Source organism: Trachypithecus francoisi, unplaced genomic scaffold, assembly GCF_009764315.1.
Source record: "Trachypithecus francoisi isolate TF-2019V2 unplaced genomic scaffold, Tfra_2.0 Lachesis_group7, whole genome shotgun sequence".
Classification (NCBI taxonomy): domain Eukaryota; kingdom Metazoa; phylum Chordata; class Mammalia; order Primates; family Cercopithecidae; genus Trachypithecus; species Trachypithecus francoisi.
This window is the reverse complement of record NW_022681472.1, coordinates 55,753,815-55,768,455: the sequence shown is the minus strand read 5'-3', so window position 1 is coordinate 55,768,455 and position 14,641 is coordinate 55,753,815. Positions and strand designations below refer to the sequence as shown.

At 46.4% G+C, this 14,641-nt stretch overlaps 1 protein-coding gene across 6 annotated transcripts in view; it reads right to left on the bottom strand.

Moving 5' to 3' along the window:
• The window catches only part of VPS13B (vacuolar protein sorting 13 homolog B), an 869,883-nt gene that overhangs the window by 2,556 nt on the left and 852,686 nt on the right, over positions 1–14,641 (bottom strand). For all 6 annotated transcript variants that reach the window (XM_033202375.1, XM_033202376.1, XM_033202379.1 and 3 more), the window contains exons 58-61: positions 12,874–13,044; positions 6,403–6,579; positions 4,011–4,113; positions 3,202–3,451 (exon numbers count right to left, since the gene is read on the bottom strand). In XM_033202375.1, the coding sequence (XP_033058266.1) occupies positions 3,202–3,451; positions 4,011–4,113; positions 6,403–6,579; positions 12,874–13,044 (701 nt within the window). The remainder of the gene's footprint in view (positions 1–3,201; positions 3,452–4,010; positions 4,114–6,402; positions 6,580–12,873; positions 13,045–14,641) is intronic.

The following is a 14,641-nucleotide window of genomic DNA, read 5'->3' as shown; positions in this document are numbered from 1 at the left end:
ACAGAGCATTAAAAAACCTTTTGAACTGTAACATTTTCTGCTTTTATAAATCCTAGGATTTAAAGCCAGAGAAAATAGAAAAACTGGGCAGCGGAAGGGGAAATTTTTATGGGAAAAAAAAAAGGATGCAAACTACATTTATGGTTCATAAAAGTCTGGCTCATCTTCAGTGGAACACAAATAGAACTGAGATATACTAGGTTCTTCAGTGAGATTTTCTGAGAAAGCGCTCATCAGATCATTCAAAGGCAGCTGAAGCTGTAAATTCTTCCCACCCTGAAGTCCTTTAGCTATCTAGTGTGTAGATCAAGTGGAGTGGGAAGTTTGCAGTTGTAAGCCACTAATTTGTGAATCTCAGGTAGCCACCAAACTTTCTGTGGTTTTTGCCTACTGAACATTGGCAAGACTACTCTGGAAGAAATGGTAATGTAAAGACTTTCTAGTTCTGTGTGTGGTCCAGTAACAATGCTATCAAAGTGTCTTAACAGCTGGAGAAAGTCCGTGTGATGGCACAGAGATAGTAAAGGGGCTTGCTAGAGAAGTAAGTGAGTCCCTTAGAGTTTGGATCTTGTGTTTTTAAGCTTGGGGAAAAACGGTCCCCAAAGATTCACTAACAGATGAAAGCTCTGCACCACCAGGCAAAAGCCAGAGCTCTGATATCATTTGATGGGGCCAGAATTCAGCTGGAAAGCTTTGAATACACAAAAAGTTTTAATTGCTCCTCCTGAACAGCAGCACAGGAAAACCCGTGTTGTGAAAGGAACCCAGCCAAGGAATAAATTGACCTTCTGACTCATTTTGAGCCTCTCATAAGGGATTTCAATAATGTGCCAAGCATATTAAGCAATTATTACCCCTAAACTGGTTGCATTTAACCAAGAAAAGCAAATGCTGACTTAAAAAAAAAAAAAAGTCTCAAACCTGCCATATTTAAATGTACTGCATGATGTCATCTACAAATTAATTCCTTCCAAAATTCAAAGGAACTGTGTTTCCTAGCATCTAAGGCAAAAGCTAAAAACCAGAAAGTCATTTATAGAAGATCTTAAAATACTGCTTTTAGTCTTCACTGGAAGTGTTCACAGCAGACAGGCTTCCTTATGTCTGTGGATTATGTTGGGATGCACTAAAAGACAGCTCAAGAAAGCTCCCTGAGAAGACAGCACTGCTGACTACCCTCCCCCACCCATTCATGTTGAAAATACTCCGGATGACAGCAGTTGGGAGGGTTTAGTCTCAAAAGATGCTCTGCAGCTTGAGTTTTCTTAGGGGTGAGTAGGAGAGGTTGGGGTTACAGACACAGGATTACGGCAGCAGTTATTCCTATGAAGTCATTAATAGGAATATTAATGAGAGAGAAAGTGGAATAGAGAAAGCAGAATGTGGAGGCTGAAGGCGCACTGGCCCATCCACCTTCCAGCCAGTGCCTGGCCTTGGCTGTGCAGGCACAGTGCTCCTGCTCTCAGTCATGTCTTCCCACCTCTGTTTTAGGCATTCCTTAATCCCAACCCTCTTTCAGCCCTGGACAGCAATGGAAAATCAGTGTTGAAAATGGTATCCAGAGCTTCAGTGCTGCTTCCTCATTCCACAGTCCCAATAATCTTGGCAACTTTTAGGAGTGGTGACTCCAGATACTATCTCAACCCCTAGGGAAACTGAGGTCTGTTTCCTTCCAGCCTATGATGATTCTCCACAATACCTGCCTCAAACAAAAATACGAGAGAAGGATCAACAGTTGAAGACAGTTCAACAGCAAAAGAATCTCCAGTCTCAATAGTTTAAGATCTGAAATATTTCCCAAGCAGCTAAGGAATAATGATGGTCACAGGGCCTTGGAGGTTTCTCATTAAGGACTAAAGACTTAATTGTAATGATATTATCCCTTGCCAAATCACTGCTGCTTTATTGTCAACTGATCAGAAGATTTTGGCAGATCTAATAAAGTCAGCCTGGACATCTGACCTCTGTTTATTCCCAGAAAGTCATCAACTTGAAGGAGCAGTGTAGTCCTGGTGCCAAACCCTAGCTTAAAGCCTGACTATGATCATGATCCAAGAAACTAGAGAAATCTTAGAGTTGTTGTGGTTGGCTGCTTTCCATCTTCTCAGATAATTTTACCCAAACAGTGGTGTGAGGGAGATACATGCCCCCATCGCAGGAAGAGAATAATGAAAGGAGGATCAAGCAGAACCTACTGGGGGCAGGTTTGCTGTCCTTTGCTGGGGCCACTCAGTGCCCAGGTTAGGACCCGCAGACTCCGGTTTGCCACTGATCCACCACCATCTTGCTGTGTGGGAAAAAGATGTCTGTTTCTTATGTAAATAATTAGGGTCTTATGGATCAGGCCATCATCCAAGGAGGAAGAACACAGAGCAGTTTTCCAGTGGGTGCACCTGTTTACCCTAGGCTGGACTACAGGAAGCTGGGGTCTTTCTGGTCGGGGCTCAGCTCTGACTCCTGACACCCAGTATGCCTTGCCTGCGCATCTGTTCCACATTATGCAGGCCAGGAGCCAGCCATGGAGCTGCCCCAAGAGCCTTAAGTATCATCCCCGGGGGGGATTCTATGGTACTTACGGGGTGGGAAACCATCCTGTGGGAAAGAACACAGCCACAGAGTACAAAGCAGTGGATTTGAGAGAGAGAGACCACCTCACAAAATGTTGACCCTTGAAGTCACCAGGTTTGGGGATAGGGACAGAGTGGAGAGTCTTTTTTCATGATGCCCCTTGCTCCTGCAGTGGTCCTCTCCAGCACCCACAGACCTCCAGCACCCTGCGGCCAATTGGAGTCCTCAGGCAGCCAAGGACCTGACTTTAGGCTTTCAGACCAGGGGGCCTCCTTTGTGGAGCAGTTGCTGGGAATTGCTGCCCCAATCCTGGCCCTTCCTGTACCAACCCACTCATTTTGTAACTCCATTGTCCTGTCCGTCGAGCACCCCAGCCCCATGACGGCCAAGCCAGATTAGCCTTGTTCAGCTGACATGGTGACTTAGCCCCAGACTTTGAGTCCTGCTGGCCGCCTGCTGCGCTCTCCTGTACAGGGCTCATGTGCATATCTGGATGGGGGCTTCCCAGTGCCCTTTTGCAGTGGCCCTCTGGCCTCCACACTCCCTCTCTGGGTAGCAGCTCTCCTTGGTCTCCAGCAGCCACTCCAACCTCCCTGGCAGCTACTCTTGTTTGCCCTGTTTTCTGAAACGTACCTCCACGTCACAGGCCACTCTTGGCTGCTTCAGCTGCACTGTGAGTAGGCTGTTCTGCTTGCTGTCCTGTGCACAGTCGATTTCTGTGACGGGGAAAGCCTGCTGCTGTGTGTCCTCACTGACACTCACCACGAAGAGCACTTCTGATGTCAGCAGCAAGCACCCTTCATGCTCCTGGCCTGAGCCCCTCACCAAAACCACATCCAGGGCCATGTGGACTTCTGGTCTGCCCAGAGTCTGAAGCATTTTCCTGTTTAAAAGGAGAAAAGTGAGGCCAGGGGCCAGCTTTGAAAAGATGGTCACTTACCAGCGCTCATTATTTACCAATGGGGCAACCTCCCCAAGGGCAAAGGGCCCTCATCAATCCAATTACTCATTTTAGCTTGAAATGTAATTGTCAATTCTCAAACACTGATTCTGGTTAACAGAACCTGCTTCCTCCTGGGAATAAAGATTTCCCTTGGTTTTGCTTATCTCCTTTTCTCCCCATTAGAAATAGCACCTCTAATTAGAGTGCTCATTCCACAGGGAATCTCAGGCCCTCTAGCAAGACTGGGCTTCTCTGCCAATGTATGACCTTCCTTGAGTGGTTAGGTATGGAGCAGAGGAGTTGGGCAGCTAGCCCCAAACCTGGCAGTGGCAGCCTCTTCCTGTCCCTCTACAGTGCTCTTGTGCTGCCTGAGATGCCAGTGCCAACAATGGCTACTCCTGGGCTCCCTGGAAGTGTGGCCCATTAGCTTGAGAGCAAGCCAGGAGCTATTAACATGCAGTATGGATGTAAAGTTGAGCAAGTATCTCAATAATTTTACCAGACATATTTGACATGGCTGTTTGGAGCCTGGTCAGCATGTAGATCACTTGGCTGATAGCGCTGTTTGGGAAGCTGAGAAAGTCCAGCTCCATGTAAAATACCTGTGGTAAGAGAAGCAAGGGAGTTTTACTACTTGTTTTCTGGAAAACAGTTTCATGCTGCAATGATGTCATCTGCTCAGAGCCATCCATAAAATGTTACAGATCCAAAGTGATGTCACATCTTTGGAAGCAAGTGTATAGATCATCTTTAAACATTACAATGCTCTTAACCTTGGTGATCTTGCATTAGAAAATTAAAATATGAATGTGTTACACAGTCCAAGCATAGACCAGCAATTAGAGGAAGCAAAAACACTGAAAGTAGCTGGTCATGAACAATAGCTTAGACATCATTTGTAATTGATATGTTAAAAAAGTCTAGCTAGGTCTGGTATGGTGGCTCATGCGTGTAATCCCAGAACTCTGGGAGATCAAATCAAGGTGGGAGGATTGCTTGAATCAAGGAGTTAAAGACCAGCCTGGGAAACAAAGTGAAACCCCCATCTCTACAAAAAATAAATAGTGGTGCGTGCCTGTAGTCCTAGCTACTCCCGAGGCTGAGGTGGGAGGATCACTTGAGCCCAGGAGTTGGAGGCTGCAGTGAGCTATGATTGTGTCACTAAATGCCAGCCTCGGTGACAGCAAACCCTGTGTCTAAAAAAAAAAAGTCTAGATTGTTAGTTAGCTTCCTTAATACTTCTGTATCTGTGCTAAGGCTAGTCAAAAAATAAAAAACACAAGATACATACAAAGGCACACCCTTTGCCTAGATACACTATTTAAATGCTAAGTGACTTAATTCAGCTGTTAAACACGAATCCATGTACATTTATGAGTGCGCTTGGGGCCTCTGGTTTATGACATGCTCTCCCTGGTGCCAGCACCAAATGAGGGCACCCAGCAGCAGCCACATAGGCCTTTACAGAGACTCTCCAGAACCAAAGATGGTAGAGCGTGTGTGCTTTCTGAGGGCTTGTAAATGTTTATAAACGATGCAGTCATTAGACTAAGAATTAGTGGTTTGTAAAACCTTCAGTTCGGTAATAAAAGTTTTACAAGAGTGATGGAAACTAAAAGGCCATGTGAAGCTCTGCTGTAAGATCTTCTTACATAAGGGAGCATTCTTCAGCCCTGGGAAACACAGTGAGGGACAATGGCATTTTCAAAACCAAAAGAATTTATGAAGTATGACTTGACTTTACCTCACTGGAGTCCGTATCATAAGGGAGTTTAACTTTCCCCACTTACAGGTTATAGCACATCTTACTGTCAGTTTCCCTGTGAGTGAAAATGTCATTCACAGAAGGAGAGGGAAATGAGGGGGGCGAGGAGGGGAAAGCGAAGAGGAACACATGCTGGCGTCTGTGTGGTCTCTTAAAGGATACTTTCCGGATGGCTGCCTGAAGTGTGGGCACTCATTCATCTCCACTCCTTTCCTTTCAGACGCTGTTTTTATGCCCTGATCTAGCTGCCTCTTGTCAGGCCTGCTGAGGAGCAGGATGCCTCCCTTGAAACACATCCCATGGGCTTTATGGCCAGATGTGGATGCAGACACAGTGTGCTTACATGTCTGACAAACGGGAGGGTGCTTCTGTGGTTTGTGATACTAGCTAGACAGCCTGCTTCATGACCAAAATGATGACACCAATTTTAGGTAAAATGGTAACGGTTCCAGCCACAGGTTTATAGAAAGCCACTTTAATGTGCTCTGCCACGAATGCAGAAAATAAGCCTGGGAGGAGGTGCTTCCTTTCACAGGCACCCATTACTCGTGTGCACACTGCTGCACGGGGAGAGGCCCTGGCACGCCCATCCAAGTGCAGGTAGTGCCGTGCGCCCATGCACTCCACAGCTGTCTGCTTGCGAAAGGGATTTTAGTTGCAGACCCTTTGTTTCTGCCCCGGCCTGGCTGCTGAGAACGCCACCCCAAACCCAAAGATCCATGTGCACATCCACACTCTGTCTCATTCTCTACTGCTTCTTAAAGTTATCTTCCCACAACCTATCAATCACTCCTTCCACATTTCTTATAGGAGAAAGTGTTAATTCTTTTCTCTATGGTATTCTCCATTCTGCCCTCAACCTCTAAACTGGTCTATCAAGTGTACTGTAAAAAGATTCTGTGACATATAGACTGAAACTAGTAACTGGTTTCCTGATTCTACGGTTTTATTATTACTAGTAAAATTCTACTCTGTGTAAATAAGCATAGAGAGGTAAGAAAGATAGCCACTATGTATCTTTTACTCCTCTACCACGTGAAAGGTTACACTATCTTAGGGAACCCTTGGTATAATCATGCAAATCACTAACGTCTGGGTTGGCCTGATGGGTTTTCCACCAACTTACCGTAACCAGTCTGTGACACCAGCTCAGCAGCTCCTCCGATGGGCTTTGTGAACACCCCCATGATTCCTTTCCCCACACCTGAGATGACACCCTTGGCCTTGTGTCCTGCTGAAGCATGTGCCTCAGATGTTTTCTGGAAGTTTTGCATCGGCTGATCGACTATACCAGCGATTGCACCTGGAATAACAAAAGCCCTCAGTAAGGACAGAGGCTTAAAATTTTTGGAAAATGAAAGGCTCCATCTGGAACAGAGTTTTATCTGGGTTGAAAATGAGTCCCCACCCTCATTATAAAGGTCTTTACTACCCATTTATTTACCAGTTATCTAAGTACACCAAGGGCAGTAGACATTTATTATTGTCATCAAAGCACAATATTCAGATGGAGTTTGGTCCACACAGTCAGGATCTGTGAAGTTTAGTTCAGAATTTAACAAACCTGTCAGGCTATTCAGTGTCATCCATACATCTTTCCTCTGAAGTCAGGCAACACAGTTTACAGAGAGGAGCTAACAATTCCTCAGGAGCAGGGAAAGACTGTTCAGCCCAATACATTTGCACCGATTCAGGAGGATGAAAAACTGGAAGGGGTTAAGCCCCTTTCTAACTCCCCACTTTTAATAATAATCATAACAATCATAATTTAGTAGTATTAATACTTAAGAGTAATTATTGATATAGTAATTATTATTTTGACTATAGGTAATCTATCTGGAATGCTTACTAGGTCTGGGGACTGTGCTAAGAGCTTTATTTGTATGAGATCATTTGATCCTCATATTCCCAGGAGTCAGACATTGTTTTTATCCAAATGTGGACACTGAGGCACAGAGGTTAAGGAGTTTTTCCCAAGGTCACACAGCTGTTAAGTGTACAGAGAGTGTGAGTCACAGCATAGCTCTTAACCACCAAGAGATTCGCTTATCCCATCTATAAAACAGGCTCTTCCTCTTTGCCAATCTTGGAAAACCTTTCTCTCTCACTTGAATTGAGGTTTGGCCACTTACTCTTCACTTAGAATAGTGACCAAAACCCCTCGGGGCTCTGCTCCCACAACTGTAGCACAGGGCATCCATCTCCTGCACTGAGCCTGAGGCAGTTAAGATGAAAGGAGCCCCTCAGGCAGTCCTGTGGATACGGCCCCTTTGCTACTGCTTTGAGAGGCGAACTATGAGAGCTAGAAAAGCCTCACCATTCTGATTTTTTTTCATGATGGAGTGGAGGGCTCCCTAACTCAGAAAGAAGGGAAAATTTCTTTATAATTCTTGACAGAATTCTCTGTTTTCAACTCAAAACTGCTAGGATTGATGAAAATGCTCTGATCCCTGGTAGAAATTTTAGTGCACATCACGTCAATTGTAAAGGGAATGTTTTTCATGGACTCCTTTCCTCTAGGTTTTGACAGAGACATTTAAGTTTATGCATTGACAGATTCAGAATGACCTGAGGCAACAGGCCTGTTTCCCAGCCTAGAGTCGTGCTGCCAAACCTTATACAGAAATGGCAAGAGTGAGCAGAGGAAGCTGCTCCCGGCAGGCCCAGGCCACCCCAGCTATCCAGAGTGAGGGTCACTCTTTCAGCATCACAGCTAGCCAGGCCTGGCGCTCGGCTGGGAGCGCCCCTCATTTGCCATTGATGCTCCACTCCATTTGGAAGATCAGAAGTCAGAGTGGCCACACTGAGGGACAGGGAGGAACCCTGGGTCTTCTCTTCCAGTCACCTCAGCAGATTATCAAAGTGAACAGCATCAAATCAAAGAGTGGAGCCTGGGGCCAGCTGCAGTCACCCGCACAGGGTGCTGACAGCCAGCTGCTCCATTGCAGGTATCAAGTGAAGCTCCCTCTGTTCTGCTCCGTTTTCTCCGGCCACAGTGAAGGCTCCAGTTACTGTGGCTTCGACAGATAAGACAATTTGGGCAGCCCCCCAAAAGTGGAAAGCCTGAGTCCCATGACAACGTGTTAGATTCTGAGAGTCAGAGAGGGAGCTGTGGAACCACCTGCCCTGGGCTCAGCAGCAAACCTTTGAGGGGGAAATCTGGCCTGTCACACCAACTCCTCACCGGCCACCAGGTGCCTTATCTACCTCTGTGCTCACAAGCTGGAGAACAGAGAGGCTAAGAGACCAGCAGCCATTTCATGGTCCCTGCAGCCCTGCTTTGAGAGAGGCAGCCTCTCTCAGAGCCTGGAATGGCTCTCCTCTGAAGTATATCCTCTGAAGTAAATCCCACAACTGGTAAATTATGGACTGTCATAGACTCAAACTCTGCTTGAAGGCTTTCAGGAGTGGAAACTGATCCCAAGACTTGTCTGCTGGCGTTAGGCCCACAGGGTGGGCGGCCACATGGAGATGGCTGTGATCTGATGAAGCCAGTGAAGAGAGAAGAGCGTGCCTGGGAGGGGTTTCCAGGACTGAGTGAGTGCTGCACCCCACAGGACACAGGAGCTATTGCCTGTTGTGCCTTGGAAGGTGGAGGAGGAGGAAGGCCTTCATTGTGAAGCAGGAAACCACCACGCCTTCCCTCACCTCTTTCTGTGACTTGCTTCTAAGCCTTGGGCAGAAACTACTTGGTCACTGAGCTATGGAAGTTCCTTGTGGATGCGTCTATTTTGATGCTGCCTTTACCATGTGGTGTAATTTTGTTTCTGGCATTTTTTTGTCACACTATCAGAAGGACAGGCATAAGATGGTATACCACGCCACAGCTCGCCATTCCAGAAAGAAACGAGATGCATAGAGTATACTGCGCATTCCAGCTCAGTGCTGCTTTTTTGACCAGAACAGATGAGCAAACCAACAAGGAAGCACTTTGCCTGTCATTCCTAAATTCCGCACTGACTATAATACACACCAGTCAGTAAATGGCAGATGGTGGTCTTAAGGGCAGTCTCTTGAGATATGCAACTCTTGAGTCACTCCCTCGGAGGGGACTTTTCTGATTCACCTCGCGGAGGCCTGTTTTGTTGGGATTCCAGATGGCATAGCCAAGAGTGCCCATGAAGAGAGAGGAGGTGGTCTCTGGGGAATCCAGCAGTGTGTCACAAACCAGGAAGCATCCCAAAAGAAGTGGGAGTCAGAGGAGCAATTCTTGACATCCTGACTTTGGTGTTCATGAGAAGGCATCAGGTCTGGGAGGAAATGCAGAATGCAGTTGTGATGCGGAGCTGCATATCCTTTCTCAGTGCAGGCTCCAGAGTGTAGTAGAAAGTGTGGGTGTTGGGGAACAGATCTGGTAAATGTGGGCAAGGCTGATGCCAATACTGCAGGCTAAACAGTTTTTCCAAAAGCCGTTGCTTTTGGAAAACTGTCATGGAGCTCATCCAAAAGCCTCGGTGGCATCTCTCAGCCAGCAGACACTTTTCCCTGCTGACCTGGGGCAGTGCGGCTGGGCATAAATTAAAGACTTGCTTTAATTTTCAAGGGCCTCATAATGCTCCATAGGGTTCCCATGAGGGTGAAGCAGAGTCAAGAAGGCCTCCTGAACCCATAAACATTTGGGGGAAATGTGTTTTTCCTACACTGGAACTTGAAATTGTTCAATCTCCCCACATCCTGATGGTTTCCAGGCCTGGAGCTCCACAGGAGTAGGCGACATGGTGGAAAGGCCCGGGCTCCTGTCCCTGCTGGAGGTTTGACCTGGCTAAGTCACTTTACCTCATCCAAAGTTGTGAAGCTGTGAAGGGTTATGAAGTTGTGAAGGGTTGTAAAGATCAAATAAGATGACACCTTTGAAAATGCTTTGCCAACTCTAAACTTTTCCTTTAATATATTTTTATGAACTGGGTCCTTGACGTTTCTGTCTTTTTGAAGAAACTGAGCAACTAGAATATTTCACTGGCATGGGTTTAAAACTATTATTATTACTGTCATTATTTTGAGACAAGGTCTCACTCTGTCCACCAGACTGGAGTGCAGTGGTGCAATCTCAGCTCACTCCAGCCTTGACCTGGGCTCAAGCAATCCACCTCAGCCTCCTGAGTAGCTGGGCCCAAAGGCATGTGCCACCATGCCTGGCTAATTTTTGTATTTCATTTTATTTTTGTAGAGATGGGGTTTTGCCACATTGCCCAGGCTGATCTCGAATTCCTGAGCTCAAGCAAGCCACTTGCTTTGGCTTCCCAAAGTGCTGGGATTACAAGTGTGAGCCATGTGCCCGGCCTGGGTTTCAAATTATTAGTGATAATGGCTGTAACTTCAATTAGGCACTGCATTGTATATGGCAATTTCAAACACCATTTCTGGGGAAGAATTAAACGGTGGCCAATCTATAACTTTCCAAAGTGAGGAGATTCAGTTTGTTGTACTCTCCTCTTTCTTCTTCTTGCCACACACTTGGTAGTTCTAAGACCAGACATTTTGAGATAACTCAACAATTACATGAAACAAAGGCTCTTGAAGTCTTACAGGAAAGGAAGCTGGTTTGAGCCAAGCTTGAGATGCCCACTGTGAACTCTGCAGAGTCCAGACATGGACACACTGCTGAGGGTGTGGGCTGGGCTGGGAATGGGGCCGGCCAGTGTTGGCAGGTGCAGCCAGCATCTACAGAGGAGGTTTATGTTACCCCAAGAATTAATAATCTTCTGGAAATTACCAGATATGCACAAAGACCCCATGAGCCCACTACAGTTTCCAAAAATGAATTCCCTCACATGGATAAAGATATGCAAGACACAATGACTACAGCAAAGATCAGAGCATTATGACTTACCCTGTCAACAGGACCCACGCCCAGAAAGATGACCTCATTGGGACAGACAGATTCTTGACTCCTCACACAACTGATTTTTCCCATCAGGTACAATCTTACACACTGAAAATGGAGCATTGGCTGGGGCTTCTCTGAGTGGGAAGACACTGGAACCCTTGGGCGGGAAGGGAGTCGGGTTTGAGGTGGAGACAGCCACACACCAGCCAGCCCAGGGGTGGGTGGGTCGGGCTCTCTGTCTCTCAGAGGGGCTGGGCTGGAGACAGGGAAGCTCTCAACCCCAGAGTAGTGGTACTTAAGCCTCCAATTAATAGCATCTACAGGTCCAGAGTTGCAAAACAATGACCTTGAGATCCTCAATATAACCTCATTGTCACTTCCTCTGGTTACAGCTACTTAATCCATTAGATAAAGTGAAAATATTCCTGCCATTGCTCAGATGTTTCTTTTTGCGGAGACACTCTTGGAAACCAGGCAACTCTTATAGTTCATTTGCTACCATACTATGATAATGATAGGTGCTGTTTACCAAACATGAGCATGGTGGCTGCCATATAACTACCACTGTTACTTCTAACAATGGTATCACCAGGCCCAATATACAAAAGAAAAACTCAGGTTCAGAAAAGAACTTCTCTGAGGTCACAAAGAAAGGACTTTGACACCCTAGCCCGAGGTCTGAGGCTTCTGAGGGCAGGGTCCCCTGCCACACCGCCTTCCCCAAAGGAGTCACCATCACCTTTGGGTTACTGAGTTAAGCAAGAAGGTTGCTCCTTTACCCAGCTTGTTTATCACAGGTCACCAGCTTCCCAGTTTCCACATATGACGTGCCCCACACCACTGAATGTTTTTACCTGTATAATTTCTAGCAACTTAACCTGAACTTGTACCATTTTACCACTTCCTCCCAGAGCCTCAGCTGGCTGCAGTTGCCAATCGAGGAGTTCTATAGAGAACTGAAGATCAGAGAGAGGGCAAGTCCTTTCAAACTCATCTTTTCTACCCTTTGCTCTGCACTGCTTTGGGTGACTTTGATCTCTGGGAGGCGCACACTCCCTCAGATGCAGGACAGGCACACTGCCAAACAATACAGTTTTAAATTCCTTTGCAAACAAATAAACAAAAAAATCCTTGAAAATCTTGCCCTGCAAGCTTTTAGCTCTGAAGCTTCCTTTTTATAGATTTTTTTAAAGCAACTTATTTTCAGACATTTGTAATATTTTGAAATATGCATAGCAATCTTCACCTCTATACCATCTGGCTGCTCTACAAACAATAATTGCTCTGAGTCAGGCTGATCTCAAAAAAGTAAAAGGACAAAGTGGGCTCCTCACTGAAGTTTACATGACATTTCATGTTGTTCTAGTGCTTCTCAAACAAAAGAAGCGGCTCAGCATGTGTGGGAGTGAGGGAGCCAGTGCTTCGGAAGGGTTGCCTATCATATTCTTCAGAAAGCAAACAGCTGGAAGCTGCTGTCCTCGTGCAGACACCACTATGCTTAGAGCGGGTCCTATCAAATTAGGATTTCTTTTAAGAACTTTAGTGAGGCCCAAGATACATTTCAGACACAAAGAAAACACAGGTGCTGCATGTGCTGCTGTGCAGGTGAGCCCTCAGCGGGACGCACTGCAGAACTCAGAGCAAGTGCCTTAGCTTCTCTGAGCATTTCCCAGTCATCCCCAGGCAGAAGGCGAGGTTGCCCAGTCCTGGGAGACCCTGCACCTCAGTCTGCTGGATTGCAGACAGGTGGGAGGCCCCGCAGCCCCTTACCAAGCAGGCTGATGCCCAGCCGGGACAGGCCCTGTCGAAGCCCCTCGCCCAGGCTCTCGGGGAGCTGCCGCCGCCACTCCTCCTGCCGGTTGTAGTGCTCCTCATCCAGTGAGAGCCGGTCCATGTTCCGGGCCAGGCTTGTGGCCAGGTTGGTGATGGATGTGAGGGTACCTGAGGGAACAAGAGCATGGGGTTAGCTTCCTTGTCACATACATGAGGGACCCCAACGCAGTAGTTTCAGAGGCATTGGGCGCACTTGTGGGCCCTCCTGGACATGCCCAGGGCAAGTGATGGTGGCTTCCTCTCAGGGAATTTGAAGACAGAGTCTTAAGAAAAGAGGTAAACAATTGGGGCGGTGGCTCACGCCTGTAATCCCAGCACTGTGGGAGGCCAAGACAGGAGGATTGCTTGAGCCTAGCAGTTCGAGACCAGCCTGGGCAACATGGCAAAACCCTGTCTCTATGAAAAGTTAAAAAATTAGCTGGGTGTGGTAGTGCACACCTGTAGTCTCAGCTACTCAGGAGGCTGAGGTGGGAGGATTGCCTGAGCCCAGGACGTCAAGGCTGCAGTGAGCTGCAGTTGCACCACTGCACTCCAGCCTGGGTGGCAGAGTGAGATCTTATCTCAAATAAGACACAATAAAATTAAAAAGAAGATGAGGTAAAGAGGAACACTTGCCCACAGGGGTGATGACACTCTTCAAAGGGTTAAGAATCACAGGTGCCAGAGAGCAGCCTAGAGTTTCACATGAAACTATCCTTCACTATAATTGAATTTGTCAAGGTTTGGTTAAAACAGTATTGATGCCTTCATTGAGGCCCAATTTTGACGGTTAAAATCTGCCCGCTCTGATTTTAAAGGGTAAAGTTACGTTGCTAAGTTTTACAAAGATAAAATATTTCAACTTTAGGAATAAATTTTATTCCCTCCCTATAACTTCAGTAATAACAAAGGGGGAGATACTAAACCTTATCATTTGCCATTCTGAGGATGTAATTATTGTGCCATGGAGAATACGTGCGATTTTGATATTCAGGATATCAACTGAAAAAACAGTGAGGGGAATAAAAGGAGTAAATCATGTGAGAGCCGTGAATCTGTCTGGTTTTCCTAAGAAAGGCTGTTTTAGCATTTGGTCACAACAGCCACAATTCCTCTAGCAGGTCTGCACACATTTCAGTGAGCAAAACTGAGCGACTTTCATGTACAGATCTGGATGCTAACAAACTAGCTCATCTGTTATTGCAGGTCCAGTTTCAGGAAGAAATGCTCAATGTCGTTTTTGCAGCTGCATCTTTACCAGTAATCTGAAAAGAAAAATATCTGTGTGCGTGCACACACATAGGGATGCCAACAAAGCAAACAGATTTTGCTAAGAGAATAAGAGAACAAGTGTAAAAAACAGTGAGTCAGTAGGCTGAAAATACCGCTGAGGTTCAATTTAGCAGGTGTTGGTTGTCTTATTTTAACATAAAAACAACAGAACCACAGAGATTCCAGTGTCAAGAGTGAGCAGTCTGCCAGTGACTCCTGGGGTGGATTTCTGCAGCTCAGCCCCCAGGCCTCCCAGATGATTTAAGGCCTGGGGGAGTGTCCTTTTCATTGTCCGTGGAATTTGTTTTTATGACTCTGGCTGTTCTCTTGCCAGCCCTCCCACCCATAGTACCTCACCCCCTCTGTGGATCACGGATTCTCCTATTTCAAGATCAAGTCTTCTTTTGTGCCTTACAGAGACTTCCACAACCTGTCCTATGGCCTGTGGTCAGAT